The 15,974-nt window shown below is 38.0% G+C and overlaps 1 protein-coding gene across 2 annotated transcripts in view; it reads right to left on the reverse strand.

Moving 5' to 3' along the window:
• Positions 1 to 15,974, reverse strand: part of TXLNB (taxilin beta) — a 52,157-nt gene that overhangs the window by 21,389 nt on the left and 14,794 nt on the right. The window contains exons 4-6 of one of the 2 annotated variants that reach the window (XM_081528981.1): positions 12,398 to 12,568; positions 5,413 to 5,607; positions 3,175 to 3,294 (exon numbers count right to left, since the gene is read on the reverse strand). In XM_081528981.1, the coding sequence (XP_081385107.1) occupies positions 3,175 to 3,294; positions 5,413 to 5,607; positions 12,398 to 12,568 (486 nt within the window). The remainder of the gene's footprint in view (positions 1 to 3,174; positions 3,295 to 5,412; positions 5,608 to 12,397; positions 12,569 to 15,974) is intronic. The other variant, XM_081528982.1, reaches the window with a different exon arrangement.

Raw genomic sequence — 15,974 nt, forward strand, 5'->3', positions numbered from 1 at the left:
CCTAAAAGATGATGCTATGAAAATGCTGCACTCAATATGTCAGCAAATTTGAAAAACTCAGCAGTGGCCACAGGACTGGAAAAGGTCAGTGTTCATTCCAATCCCAAAGAAAGGCAATGCCAAAGAATGCTCAAACTACCGCAAAATTGCACTCACCTCACATGCTAGCAAAGTAATGCTCAAAATTCTCCAAGCCAGGCTTCAGCCATGCGTGAACCGTGAACTTCCAGATGTTCAAGCTGGATTTAGAAAAGGCAGAGGAACCAGAGATCAAATTGCCAACATCTGCTGGATCATCGAAAAAGCAAGAGAGTTCCAGAAAAATATCTATTTCTGCTTTATTGACTATGCCAAAACCTTTGACTCTGTGGATCACAATAAACTGGAAAATTCTTCAAGAGATGGGAATACCAGACCACCTGACCTGCCTCCCGAGAAATGTGTATGCAGGTCAGGAAGCAACAGTTAGAACTGGACATGGAACAACAGGCTGGTTCCAAATAGGAAAAGGAGTACGTCAAGGCTATATATTGTCACCCTGCTAGTTTAACTTCTATGCAGAGTACAGCATGAGAAACGCTGGGCTGGAAGAAGCACAAGCTGGAATCAAGATTGCCGGGAGAAATATCAATAACCTCAGATATGCAGATGACACCACCCTTATGGCAGAAAGTGAAGAAGAACTAAAGAGCCTCTTGATGAAAGTGAGAGAGGAGAGTGAAAAATTGGCTTAAAGCTCAACATTCAGAAAACTAAGATCATGGCATCCGGTACCATCACTTCATGGCAGATAGATGGGGCAACAGTGGAAACAGTGGCTGACTTTATTTTTCTGGGCTCCAAAATCACTGCAGATGGTGATGGCAGCCATGAAATTAAAAGACACTTACTCCTTGGAAAGAAGGTTATGACCAACCTAGATAGCATATTAAAAAGCAGAGACATTACTTTGTCAACAAAGGTCCATCTAGTCAAGGCTATGGTTTTTCCAGTGGTCATGTATGGATGTGAGAGTTGGACTATAAAGAAAGCTGAGCACCAAAGAATTGATGCTTTTGAACTGTGGTGTTGGAGAAGACTCTTGAGAGTCCCTTGGACTGCAAGGAGATCCAACCGGTCCATCCTAAAGGAGATCAGTCCTGGGTTGTTCATTGGTAGGACTGATTTTGAACCTGAAACTCCAATACTTTTGCCACCTGATGTGAAGAGCTGAGTCATTTGAAAAGACCCTGATGCTGGGAAAGATTGAGGGCAGGAGGAAGAGGTGATGACAGAGGATGAGATGGTTGGATGGCATCACCAACTCAATGGACATGGGTTTGGGTAAACTCCGGGAGCTGGTGATGGACAGGGAAGCCTGGCGTGCTGAGGTTCATGGGGTCACAGAGTTGGACTCGACTGAGCGACTGAACTGAAACTGAAAACTGAGCCTGTCTTTGACTTACATCTGCTCTTCAGCTAAATCATTGGAGGAAAAGAGGGCATCATTTTAGTTTCTTGCTAAGATTGAGTTACTCCATGTCTGGCCCCTAGTCTCTCTCACAAGAATCTTTGCCTGGTTGTTCCTCTGTTGTGCCTCATATATCAAATCCAAAGGTACTCATATTTTATAGGAAGCATAGTTTACCTGAGGCTAATTACATCTAAATAATAAATAAATGCTGTATTTTTTACTTTGAGAACTAGGTTGTAAATGGATTTAATAAATTAATCTTTAAGAGCACATGGACATCTGATTAAAATTATGCAGTGTCCACCAGGTTATGTTTTCCAAAATTCATTCTTTTGTTGCCATGTTTGAAAACCAAAGTTTTTGAAAAATTACTATTCTGACAAACTGAGGTGATTCCAGTCTGATTTAGGATAAATGCAAAGCTCGTGATCAGTTAGTTGTTAAATGGCCAAATCTGAATGACTGGTCTGTTGTCTCTCCCCAGCAGCAGACACGTGCTTTAACTCATGCCTCTGAAACACACCTCTGAGTGTGATGTACTATCACAGAGCTTGGGCTCTGGGGACAGATGTACTGGAGATGTGGCCAGCATACCCTGATCACTTAGCTGTGTGTGACCTTAAGCAAGTCACATATCCTTTTATGGGCCTCAATTCTCTCATCTGTTTTGGAATGTTTAGGGTTAATAAGATATCAGTAAAAGATACCACTTGGTTTCTTAAACCAAAACTCTGGAGTCATCCTGGATTCTTCTGTTTCTTCACTGTCACCATCTTCCAGTTCAAAGCATGGCTTGTTGGTTTTATGTTAAAAACTTAACTTTTATTCATGTCCAGCTCTCCTTCTCCACTGCCACCTCCTCGGTCAAAGCCATCATCAGATCTTGCCAGATTGCTGCCTAGCTCTCTTGCCCCTCTCTAGTTCACTTTCCACCTATGAGCCAAAGTCACCTGTTACAGATGCAAAGCAGATCCTGTCACTTCCTTTGCTAAAACTACCCAGTACTTTCCCATTATATTTAGAATAAAATTCAAACTACATTTCAAGCTTACAAAGCAATACAGTTTGCCCCTTTCTTACCTCTACAGTTTCATTTTGAAATTTTCTCCCATTGGGGCACCTACTCTTGCTACTCTGACCACCTATTTCTGGAGGATGCCAAGCTAGTTCCAGCATTAGGACCTTTGTTTCTGCTACAGACACTGCTCTTGGGGACCTCCTCTCTGACTCTCTGGTCATCAGGAAGGGAGCAGCTCAAGCATCCTCCGATGGAGGAGCTAAAGAAGGCCTAAAGTCTAAAGGAGGCCTTCTCCTTCTGCCCCTTTGAGGTTCCTCCGTATTTCCCTAGTAGCACTTATTATCTGAAATTATCCTTCTTTGTTTGCTTGCTTGTTTATTGCCTTTCTCTTCCAAGTTAGACTCTAGTCTCCATGCTGGGATGTGGACTTCTCCATCTTGTTCACCACTACATGCCAACACCTAGAATGGTGCATAGCTCATGAAAGGTGCTTGCCAAAGGTTTGGTGAATGGATGCATGATACAGTGTTACAGTGATAGGTATAGTGTTTCCTCCTGGGCTGGCCAGTGTCATTCTCCAGGGAAGCTTAGGCTCTTCCTCCATCAGCCTGGTGCTCTATGACCATTACCAAGAACAACATTCTCAGGGGTTCTCTGACCCCAAGGCAGACCAGACAAGCACACCGATGCATATGATAAATACATATTCCTTTTCGCGTTTGTGTCGCTCCTCTGCTTCCTTCATCATTTCTTGTGCTTGCTCAAGTTTTGCATCCACCAGCTTCTGCTGCAGTTCTCTGTGTTTAAATATTTTGTCGAGGTGCTAAGGAAAAACAAAGTGCACATATCAAGTTGAGTTATTATTGGTGCTGAAAAAATATATATATTAAAGTAATATTGATATAAACATGTGTTCTCTGGGTTTTTAGAGTTAAAAAGAGGGGGAGTAAGTGCATTGGCATCACTTATGGCTTTATACAAAAGTCATAAGTTGGTGGAGCCTTCTGCATTTTGCACTACATGAAAGTGGCTGCAAAAGGTGGAGGTACCAGAGTTCAGCAGTGCAACACCAAAAGGTCCCAACAGTATTTTTCTAAATTTGACAACCATTAGATATGGCAGTAGTTATTATGCTAGGCTCCAAAGACAGTGATGTATATCGCAAGGGCTGTAGCACTATCACTTGGTATTTTGGCTCTTTCTGTGAATATAAAAATCACATTTAATCACAATATTAATTCAGTTTATCATGGTGAATTCTGTACATGCTTGCCTCAAGGGTAGTGAGGAAGCCTTGAGGTAACAGCCTGTGGCCCTTTGTCTGGGACTGAGGGAGGAGCCCCCTGACATCAACTCTGTTGCTCTGGTGAGCAAGCAAGGCTCAGGTTTGCAGATGAATTGATATGCAAATGTGCTATTGCCTCCTCCACACCTTTTGACCTGTTGACTACTTTGGTAAAATGAAGCTTCCAACTCTACCTCAGTGTGGAGAATTTCTTGCTCATTAGGGGGTCCCAGAAGACATGTAGAATTATATCTTTGGGCCTTACCTAGAACCAATCCTAGGAGTATACAACTAATCTACCAGGCCATTCTCATACATGATCTCTCTGCAGAGTGTGGACATCTTTTTTTTTTTTTTTAGCTCCTTCCCTTTTGTTTTTTCCTGAACCTCCACTTTGGAGCAGGATTGATCTTTGTGACAAGATAAAAATGGTAGCATGGAATTATGGCCTACTGCGAGAAGTTTCTTGATCTACCGAGCTGCTATATCATTTTTTTTTTTCTTGATTAAAGCTTAGCATGTTGCCAGCAGAGCTCCTTTGACTATGTTATATTACATTTTAAGGCAGAGATTTAAAATTTTAAGTGAGATGGGAAAAGGGATATGATCTATCAAAATCCAGAGGGGGGCATCTGGAATCTTCAAAACATATTAAATATTAAAATATAATCTTAGAATAATGAAAGATCTTTATAGTCCCCTAATGTAAACTATTGATAACGAACTCTTTTGGCTTTTGTGACTGTGGACACGTGATTTAATCTTGTAGCTTCTGCTTCACATCTATAAAATGAGGATAATACGTTATTATCTAGTACATAAGATTGTTGAGACAGTTAAATGACATACTCTATGTAAAGTAAAATACTTAGCACATTGCCTGGCACAAACTAAGTATAAATAATAATACCATTACTTCTATAATTATTATATATATACTATATAATAATAGTATATATATTGTTGTTTGTGGGGTATATACAATGCAGACTTAATTTTGATGAATGGTAATTCTTAAGAGGGCATGCATGAAGTATTTCTTGGTTCTGTAGAGAGAGTTTAAAAAAGGCTGAGAAATATTATTTTTTATTGTCAAGGATAAATCCATTCATGTCCTACCCCTTTCTGTTTATTGCCTCTGCTTTGCAATGATTCTGGTTTTGAAGAAATCCTCTATGACTTTCAGCCAGGTATTTTGTAATATTATCTGTTTTTATTTTGGCTAGTAAAACAAGTCCTGCTGTTGCTGCTGCTGCTGCTAAGTCGCTTCAGTCGTGTTTAACTCTGCGCGACCCCATAGACGGCAGCCCACCAGGCTCCCCCGTCCCTGGGATTCTCCAGGCAAGAACACTGGAGTGGGTTGCTATTTCCTTCTCCAGTGCATGAAAGTGAAAAGTGAAAGTGAAGTCGCTCAGTCGAGTCTGACTCTTCGCGACCCCATGGACTGTAGCCCACCAGGCTCCTCTGTCCATGGGATTCTCCAGGCAAGAACACTGGAGTGGGGTGCCATCGCCTTCTCCCAAAAGAAGTCCAAACCTAAATATTAGTCAGTTGAGAAGGCTGGCCATAACTTTAGTATTAACCAACCTCCCAACCTTCAGAAACCAGACCCAGATCTATATGCAGTGTTTGTAAGTTATCTGATGTGATGCTCACCTCCTCTCTGAGCTCATACTGATCAATGATACTTTTTAGTTTCTCTGCGAGTTCTGTGTTCTCCTGACAGAGCTTCATGTTTCGCTCACTCTGCTGCTCAATCTGGGCCTGGATATCTGTCAGGGTGTTCTGGAAATGACTTGTGATCTCCTTCCTTTTCTCTTCTTCCTCGCGTGCCCGCTGAAGGGTTTCCTCCTGTAGAGAGAATGCACGCTCTTGTTATGCTGGTTTATAAGCTCCTAGGTTTACAGAACTCAGAGTTTGGTCGATGAAGGGAGAATAGTGTGCAGGGTAAGTAGGATGTATTTCCTCAGTTCTCTAGAGGTAACATTGCTCAGCCCCAACATAAATGTTTGAGCAAAGGTTTCAACTGTGAATACATGGTCACTCAGAGCAGGTGCAGCAGGGGCCTTGAATTTGATAGCTGGTGATAAATAGACTTGTTTTAAAGACAATTGGTCCCCTGCTGAGTGAATAAACTGCAGTGTTTCCTAACAGACATGCAGCCTGAAGGTTCTATCTCTTGGTTGTGGCCTAGAAAAAAGGATACTCAGTCTTACTGATTGATGGGATAGATCACGTGTTCCCTTAGTTTGGTACAGAAAGAGGAACAGCAGATCTTATGTTCCTCTGTAAAAATGATGGCGTATTGATCATGTAATTGTATTCCCCTAGTTTTGTAACTATAAGTAATTACAACATATATTTTTTTCTTATTAAAAATAATTTTCATCCAAAAGCTTGAAAAGAAAACTAAGATAGCCATATATGAATTACAGCAATTCAAAAGTATCAAAAAATCTTAGAAAATATGCTGGGTATTTTTTGAAGGAACAATCATCCCATGAGTCACACAGAGTAATTGAAATATTCAGTGTAAATTTTAAATTTGAAAGCAATATGACGTTTCAAATCTTCTTTAACTCTAAAATGAAACGTCTAATTTTCCCCTCTTCCACTTTGTTAACATTGAAGAATTGAAAATTAACTTTTATATCATTTCTGTTCTCTTTTCTCCTAAATCAAAATTCCCCTTTCATTGCTAACTACTTACAATGTACCCAAATTTCCCCTGTATCTATATTGAGAATTATTTGCTTTGTGCTTATTCCTGTCATTCTTTTAGAATAATAGGGTTTAATCTTCTACATACACTAAAGATAGAGACTCTGCTGACAAGTGATACAGACATATTAGGATCCCTTTAGCTCTGATTAATTTTATTATGAAAGCTTTCTTCATTGTTGGCAAGTAAAATTATACTGCATTTAGTTGCCTATCATGATCAAATTATGTAACAGGATTTTTAAAAAGAAATACTGATTGAAACAAGTAATTGTGCAAGTCTTTATTATGATAGTAGAATAATGTGATCAAAATAAAAGCTGATGCTGAAAATACATGCTCTGGAAATATTTTAATTTTTCATTAGATATCCCCTTTCTTCTACAATATTGATATATTTTCTAACTCTGACTCCTGATATCAGAATCATAATTTATTCATGGTATAAACATTTATTGAGTGGAAATTTCTTCAGTTCAGTCTCTCAGTCATGTCCGACTCTTTGAGACTCCATGGACTGCAGCATGCCAGGCTTCCCTGTCCACCTCCAACTCCTGGAGCTTGCTCAAACTCATGTCCGTCGAGTCAGTGATGCCATCCAACCATCTCCTCTTCTGTCGTCCCTTTCTCCTCATACCTTCAACCTTTCCCAGCATCAGGGTCTTTCCAAGTGAGTCAGTTCTTCACATCAGGTGGCCAAAGTATTGGAGTTTCAGCTTCAGCATCAGTCCTTCCAATGAATATTCAGGACTGATCTCCTTTAGGATGGAGTGGTTTGATCTACTTGCTGTCCAAGGGACTCTCAAGAGTCTTCTCCAACACCACAGTTCAAAAGCATCAATTCTTTGGTGCTCAGCTTTCTTAATGGTCCAACTTTCACATCCATACGTGACTACTGGAAAAACCATAGCTTTGACTAGATGGATCGTTGTTGAGAAAGTAATGTCTCTGCTTTTTAATATGCTGTCTAGGTTTGTCATAGCTTTTCTTCCAAGGAGCAAATGTCTTTTGATTTCATGGCTGCAGTCACCATCTGTGGTGATTTTGGAGCCCAAGAAAATAAAATCTGTCACTGTTTCCACTTTTTCCCCATCTATTTGCCATTAAGTGATGGGACCAGATGCCATGATCTGAGTTTTTTGAATGTTGAGTTTTAAGCCAGATTTTTCACTCTCCTCTTTCATTTTCATCAAGAGGCTCTTTAGTGTTCTTCGATTTCTTAGGTATATTTCTTAGGAAATTTCTTAGGGATACTTAGAAGAAATCTGAACTTCCTAATCTGGAGAAGTTAAGTATCGGAGATGTTATTTCCTTGAACTTTGAATGCTAACACTTACTATATGTATTTCACTAAAAGTGATTACAGCTATCTGTTAAAGAGTTGTTCAATATACATATGATAGTGGTTCTCTCTTTATTGTTCCTGATTAACTTAGAAGTCAACAACCTCCTAGCTGTAGAATTATAGTCCATGATTTGAATATTATTTGCATTTATGACTATTCCATCCATGAATGAATGAGTAAATGAAAGGACCATCCCATGCTACCCAGCAAGTCTGAGTTTTTCACTGGCCACTGGCTAGAAAAAGAGGGTATAGCTGTTAACATGGCATTAAACACATGTCAAACTATCATAGCACCCAATCCTGGCCCATAGAATGGCATCTTTCATTTTACATTACATTTTTCAATGAGAGAAAAAGAAGTCTACTGAAATCATAAAATTTGATTCCACTAATAAAGAAAACACAATCATTTGGGCAATATCTGAGGTAAAATTTTCTTTATCATGCACAAAATTCAAAGTGAAAATTAATAATGCAAAGAAAATTTAGGGACAAAAGCTGAAATAACTAAGAAAACAACTTTTTAGGAATCACTGTGCATCTTAAAACCAGTGTTGTGCCTGGCACACAATCCACAGGTATTCCATAAATGTTTATTTAATGAATCAACAAATTTCATTAAGTTACATATAGACATATGAATAGCTTGGGCTAGATGATTCCTATAGTCTTTTCCACATTAAAATTCAGTGATATTCTGATAACAAACCCTGCTTATTTCTTTACTAAAATCATATTGCCTGAGACACTAATTTCTTGCAAGGTGGGTCTTTTGGTATAATTTGAGGCTCAAAATACTATGTTTATTGATAAAAAGGAAAATATCTCAGTAAAAAGATAGCTATCAAGAGAAAAATAATCTATAAGAAAGAACAAAGTAGAAATTCTAGAGTCGAAACTTACAAAATATGAAATGTAAAAACCACTAGGTGGGCTTACAGTAGAATAGAGATAACAGAGGACAGACTCAGTGAATATGAATATAGGTCAGTGTGAAGTATCTAATTTAAAGATCAAGGAGAAAAAAGATTGATGAAGAACATGAAGTGAGACTCAAGGACCTGTGGGACATATCAAAAGATCTAACTCACATGGAGTTAAAATCTTAGAAGGGGAATGGGAGAGAGAGAGAAAAAATGGAGCAGAAAAAAATATTTGAAGAAATAATGACTGAAACTTCCTGAAATTTGGTGAAAGACATAAATTACAGATATAAAGTGAAAGTTGCTCAGTCGTGTCCGACTCTTTGTGACCCCATGAATTGTACAGTCCATGGAATTCTCTAGGCCAGAATACTGGAATAGGTAGCCTATCCCTTCTCCAGTGGATCTTCCCAACCCAGGAATTGAACCAGGGTCTCTTGTATTGCAGGCGGATTCTTTACCAACTGAACTATCAGGGATACAGATATAAGAAGCTCAACAAATCCCAAGTAGGATAAATATGAAGAAAGCCACACTTGGGCATAAAGCAAGATTCCAAAAGCCAAAAATCCATAGAAAAATCTTAAAAGTAGTCAGAGATAAATGACATATCACATCAGGAGAACAATAATTCAAATTATTGTTCATTTTCATCAGAAATTGTAGAGGCCAGAATACAGACTCTATAAAAGACTGAGTAAGAGAAAGAAAAGGAAAAAAATTCTTGTCAAGCCATAATTCGTTATCCAATGAATATAGCCTTAAACCATAAAGCAAAATAAAGACATTTTAAAGATAAAAAGCAAATAAGAGAATTGACCTATACTATAAGAAATACTAAAGGAAGTTCTTCAGGCTGAAGGGAGTGACACCAAACAGAAATGTAAAGCTTCAGAAGGAATAAAAAGCATCAGAAACGGTAAAATCTGGGTATGAAAAGAGACAGTTTTGCCTTGAACTTTTAAAGGACTATATGAAATTGTTTAAAGTAAAAATTATAGCATTGCCTCAAGAGCTTTATAAATTATATAAATATAAAGATAGGGAGCAATAAATGGACCTTCTATTTGTAATGTTTCTACCTATTATATGAAGTGATACAGTTTTAACTCCAGGTAGACTGACAAGTTAAGAATATCTATAGCAATCACAGAACAACCACTAAAAATGGAAAGAGATATAATTAAAAATCCAAGAGATGAGATAAAATAAAAAATTTAAAAATTTTCCAATAATCCAGATAAGACAGGATAAGAGCAGAGGAAGAAAAAAACAGATGTGGCCAAATAGTAAATAAATAATAAAATGGAAGACATATCCAACCACTCCAATAATTACATTATATTAATGGACTACTATTCCAGTTAAGGGGCTTCCCTGGTGGCTCAGTGATAAAGAATCCACCTGCCAATGTAGGAGTCCCAGATTCTATCCCTGGGTCGGGAAGATCCCCTGGAGAAGGAACTGGCAACCCACTCCAGTATTCTTGCCTGGGAAATCCCATGGACAGAGGAGCCTGGTGGGCTACAGTCCATAAGGTTGCAAAAGAGCAGGTACAATTTAGCGACTAAACAACAGTAATCACTCCAGTTAAGGGGCAGATAGATATTGTAAAAATGAAAAGAAAGAAGGCCCAACTATAAGAGATTCATTTTGAATAGAAAAACATAGAAAAACCCAGGTTGAAAATAAGTGGATGGAAAAAGATATACCATGCAATCAATGAGTTAGAAAGCTACAGTGGCTGGATTGATATCAGATAATGTAGACATTCATATTGATGAAAGTCAGTTTATCAAGGAGACTTAGAAATCACAATAGTATACACATGTTGTACTAATGCTTCAAAATATTAATACATGAATCAAAAATTGACATAATTGAAAGAAGTAGGCAATTTCACAATTATAGTTGGAGATTTTTTACACCCATCCCTCAGCAATCGATAGAGGAACAAGTCAAAAATTCAGTAAAGACATAAATACTCTAGAGTTAATTATTACTTATGTAGCATTACACCTAACCTCTGAAAAACAGACGTTCTTTCCAAGTGCATTTAGTATGTTCATCAAGATAGACCATATAAATGGGCCATAAAAATTTAAACAACGCTTCTAAATAATCCATGGGTCAAAGAAACATTCAGAAGGGAAATCAGAAAATGTTTTGAATTTGAGTTCTGATTTTGAAAAAGATTCATGACCTTAGACAACTGATTTTGATTGCTCAGTCTCAGTTCCTTCAATAAAATGGAGATACTAACTCGTTTTTGTGAAGACTGGACAAAATGACATACGTAAAGCACTCCCAGCACAAATCGTGGCATAGTAATGCTACTTAATTCCATTGTCCATAACTGGAAGTCATTACTGAGGGTGTGCAGATACATGCACAGGGTCTCCTGCCACTTCATCATTCTGTCTTTGAATGCTATCCAAAGAAACTACACATCATTCCATCCACATCATCAAAGGAGATTTAACTTTTATCTCCTTATGCTACAACACTACTGAAAGCTGGGAGATTTATGTAGGTACAGGGTGCTATTACTTGATTACATATCTGAAGTTGAGGATAATGCCCCTATTCCCCTCTAACCTGGGTTTTGATGGTCCCAGAGCAATGATTAAAGAGATCCCAGAAGTCCATCTTCTACGAGTCGTAATATGAGAGTTAAAGTTCATCACCCCAGCATTTCATTTCCCAAATATCAAAAACTGATTGTGAGAGTGGGAAGAGGCTCAAGAAGGAGAGGATATATATATGTATTCAGTTCCTAAGTCGTGTCCAACTCTTTGTGACCCCATGGACTATAGCACATCAGGCTTCCCTGTCTTCCACTATCTCCTGGATATATCACAGGAATATGGCTCTCTAATTCTAGTTTGTCAAAAGCTTTAGGATCTTCAGCTGGAAAGGGGATTGTGGCTGCATGCAGTACCATCTTGGAGAACTCTGCACCTTGCTTCATTGAGTGGAGCTAGTGTCTGTATGTAATCAAATTAACCACACTGCTAGAGGCTTACGCTATGATTAATGAAGGCCATGCAAACTGACTGAAGTGATCAGTCTATTATTTTTAGATTGAATAATTAAGCTTAGAGAGCTTCAGTGTTTTTTCGAGTAACTTCTTTTTTCAGATGACTGTTGACATTTTAGCTCTCAATCTTCCCTTATCCTGTCAGTTAGCTTTGTGTCAACTTATTTCATGTCACGCAGATTTCATTTTCAGACAAAAAATGTTGAATTTTTATAAATTTGTATTTTAAAGAGTGGAACTAAGGCCTACCTTAAAAAACAAAATGGAACGAACTCAACATAAAGAGGAATAGCACACATTTTACTAAAGTTCTACTATTCATTGGAAGGTGGATAATTCTACTATTCACCTGCGTGAGCACCTTACATATGTGTTCTCATTTAATTTTTTCCTGACCACACAGTGACGTTGGTGTAATCCCCATTTTATAGATGAGGTAACAGGCTTGGGTGGTAAAATAATTTATTGCAGGTCACAAGTGAGCAAGTGGCAGGTCTAATATTTGAACCCAAATCTCTCCGATTCTAAAACTCATACCACAAAGAGCAGAAGCCTGTGCCTACAAAGTGTGCAAGAAAGTGTGTCATTTGGGGCCTTGGTGACACATACCTTCAGTGTCTTGTTGTGTCTCTGCAGCTCCCGGCACAGACTCTCCAGTTTGCTTCTTGCGAGGATAGCTCTGCTGTGTTCACTTTGTAGCTGGTCCTTTTCTTTTTGGATCTGTGCCTGTTTCTTTTGTAGGAGTTTTAACTTCCTTTGCTCAGTGCGATGTTCATCCAGCTAGATGTAGGGGTGCAAATGTGAAAGAAAATGGCAGAAATCTCTGTTGAGTTGATAGGAGCAGAAGAGGAAAGACCGCCCTCTGGTTGTTTGGAAAATTTGTTGCTATCGTCACTGCCCCCTCTGGAGTCAAATGAACTTCAGAAGTGTTACCATGGCAATACTTGTAGATATGATTTAAAAGCATGACATTTATAGGTTTTTCCTTTATCGTTATTATTATTGATCTCTTTTACTTTGATCTTCTTTTTAGTAGTCTAGAAACAGTTTTATCTTTCTTGAGTCTAATGAAGCCAGTCAGTATAGAAAGGCATGTTTCAGAATTTATGATAATGCCTTGCCTTAGGAAAATGGTCAGTGGTGTGTCTGCTTGGTTTACATTTCAATTTTCACAATTCTTTCTCAAGACAAGCTTTAGCAACTATTTTTAAAAGTAGGAAAGGGAAAAGCAGCTAGTAAACAGAAGGTGAAGTGTGTGGATTGTGAGAAAGAGAGAGAGGAACATGTACTCCTCGACTATTTAAGGACTGATGATCTGTCACCAAAGTTTCCGAAATAGCCACTGCACAACTCAACAGCACGCAAGGGAAGTATCTGTAACAAGCCTTGCTCTCTGCCCATCCCCCACACCCTCCGTGCTTATGGTGAATAAATCATGACACTTGTTTCTGCTGAGCATAGATGGGGCCTCCTCTCACAGCAGCCACAGCTAAAGTATCGAAGGCAACATGGAAAATGAAACCAATGGACCCCTGGACTTTTTGTCTCAGGATGCTAAAGTTCTGAGCTAGGGGTTGCCAGATAAAAAGTAGGACACCCAGTTGAATTTTAATTTCGAATAAATAGGGAACAAGTTTTTAGTAAAAGTATATTCAAAGTATTGCCACTTGCTGTTGGTTTACTTGAAATGCAAAGGTAACTGGGCATTCTGTATTTTTATCTGGTAAACTTGGCAACAAATATTTATGGACTTCTAGTTGGAATGGGGGAGTATGGATTCAGCCCCCAACTAGAATTCCATAAATATTTGTTAATATAAATTAAGCCTCCAGAGACTGCATACTAGGAATAGGACTGCGATCTGACAGTGTGACCATGAGCAAGCTGGAGCCTTTTTTTCAGAGCCGTTTCCTCCACTGGACTGAGTTCCCTTACAATCTGAATGGTGCGTAAGCCAGGTGGTACTCCCTGTGATAATGATCTTGTTGGCTAATGAGGAGGAAAAGGCCTGGAAGCTCGTGGGTACACACACATACACTGTAAGCCCTGATATGTGTCTTAGTTAGTTACCTTATCTTGAAAAAGCATTTGTTCTTTCTGAGCTAGATGAACAGGATTGTCACACTTTCTTCAGTTCACATCTTATTTTAATCCTTTCCTCCTCCCTCCCTCCCTCCCATTACACTGAAATGTCCATGATAAACCTTTGCCAGATTAAGCTGGGGATATTCATTCATGATATTCTATCTTCATACTTATGTATATTTTTACTTATTAGTGAGCATTAGCATCAGGAAAAACTAGGTCCATATTATCCATATTACTATAAATATTAATTGAAATTGGTATCTTTCTTGAGGTTCAATTGGAAAATCAATGATACTATATATTTATCATGCTAACTTCATTTTGCATCATAGTTATTAGATATGGATGAAACTTCTTGTCCTTGTGTGTGGACTTTAAATGAACTGTTGTCCTTTCTTGAAATTTATATGTTATTATTACTGCTATTGCCATTTTGGTTTAGACTTTTCCTTTGGAAGATTAAACAATTTGTCAGGGTTTCTCAGCCTTAGCACCGTCGACATTTGGTGACAGTTCTTTGTTGTGGGGGTTGTCCTGTGCATTGTAGGCTATTTAGCAGATGACCCCTACCCACTAGAGACCAGTAGCATCCCCAACTGTGATATCCAAAATATCTCCAGAGACATTGCATGTTGTCCCATGGTTGGCAAGACTTTCCCTCTTTGGGGGAACACTGCCCTATGTGGATTTATCTGAGCATCAGGAGAAGGATACTTTGCTTATGTTTCATAAGTTGGAAGAGATGATTTGTGCTTACTCACTGACCATTTAAATGTTCTAGTTTTACTGAAGGATCATACACATTTGAAATATAGCTAGGTCTGTCTTGCTTTGCTCTAAATAAAACCCCTTAACTTTCTGACAATTTTTTTTAGAGTGTGACTAATTTTGTTCAACTACTTCAAGTTTATGTGATTGCATATGGTGTTTCTTAATGGATGAAAGCAAACATTACAACTGAGTCAACTTCAGTCAAATGCTGGCTCTGTGATTTAATAATACATTTAGACATATGCCTTTTGTCCGATTCTAACAGGCATATAGGATTTTTATCTGCAGTTTCTCTTGTTCTCTCTTTTTTTTTATTATTAAGTTAAAAAAGTGAAATTAATGCCAAGTAGTTTGTGATGTTGTAACTACTTGTAAATTGAGGAAAATTCGCAAAAATATCTCCTCCAGGTCATTTCTTAATTTAGTCATGAGGTGTCCTTATTTATTTATGAACTTATTCTTATTTATTAATAAAATACAGTTGTTGTTATTATAGGATTTAGAATCTGTAAGGGTGAGTGAACTTGAGTAGCAACGTGATTCACAGCTTTTGACTTTAACAATTTATTCTATGTTAACACTTAAATTCCAGACACTTTCTATATTAATTTCTGAATCAGTGAGTAGGGAAATAGCTTTTAGTCTCCAAGTAAAAGATTGAAATTCTTCATAATTTTTACTTTCTGAAAAGGATATGTAAGAGGGTTTTGAGGTCAATTTTCTCCTATTTATTTTTTCTAGAATGATCTTTTGAGTTTAAAAGTTTATTATAGGATATGATACAAATGCCAAAGTATAGTAAGACTGAGTTGAGTAGAATTTCTGGAAAAAAATAACCTCTGTGGGATTGACTGCTTGGCTAGGAGGGTGAGTTGGTTTGGGGAATTCTTGGAAACCAGGGTGAACAGCCCTGGCTCATAAGAAAGATCGTGGGCAGACTGGATAAGTGATTCTTTTCTGATGTACTGCTGTGGGGCTACAGCAACATAAAGAGTAGTAGTCTGGAAGATGCCCAGTTCATCTAAGTATGGGACATGGTACTAGAAACTAAATATGAATGGTCTTGGTGTGAATAAGTAAATTGAAGGGTAAATTAAAGGGAAATCAATGTAGTAATTATTGAAAAGAGCAAGGATGGACCAGTGAGGATGGGGTCAGATTTGGGGGAAAAATATTATTTTTGACACCTACTGTTTTATGACACTGAAATTGTTCATGAGTGGTTAACAGCCAATATTAAACAAGTTGCAATAAAACTGATACACTAATACTTGCTTTAGAAATTTCTACCATTCTTTTGGAAAACAATATGGCCATTAAAAACATT

The sequence above is a fragment of the Giraffa tippelskirchi genome, chromosome 9 (genome assembly GCF_054371585.1).
Source record: "Giraffa tippelskirchi isolate mGirTip1 chromosome 9, T2T-mGirTip1v1.2.pri, whole genome shotgun sequence".
Taxonomy (NCBI): Eukaryota; Metazoa; Chordata; class Mammalia; order Artiodactyla; family Giraffidae; genus Giraffa; species Giraffa tippelskirchi.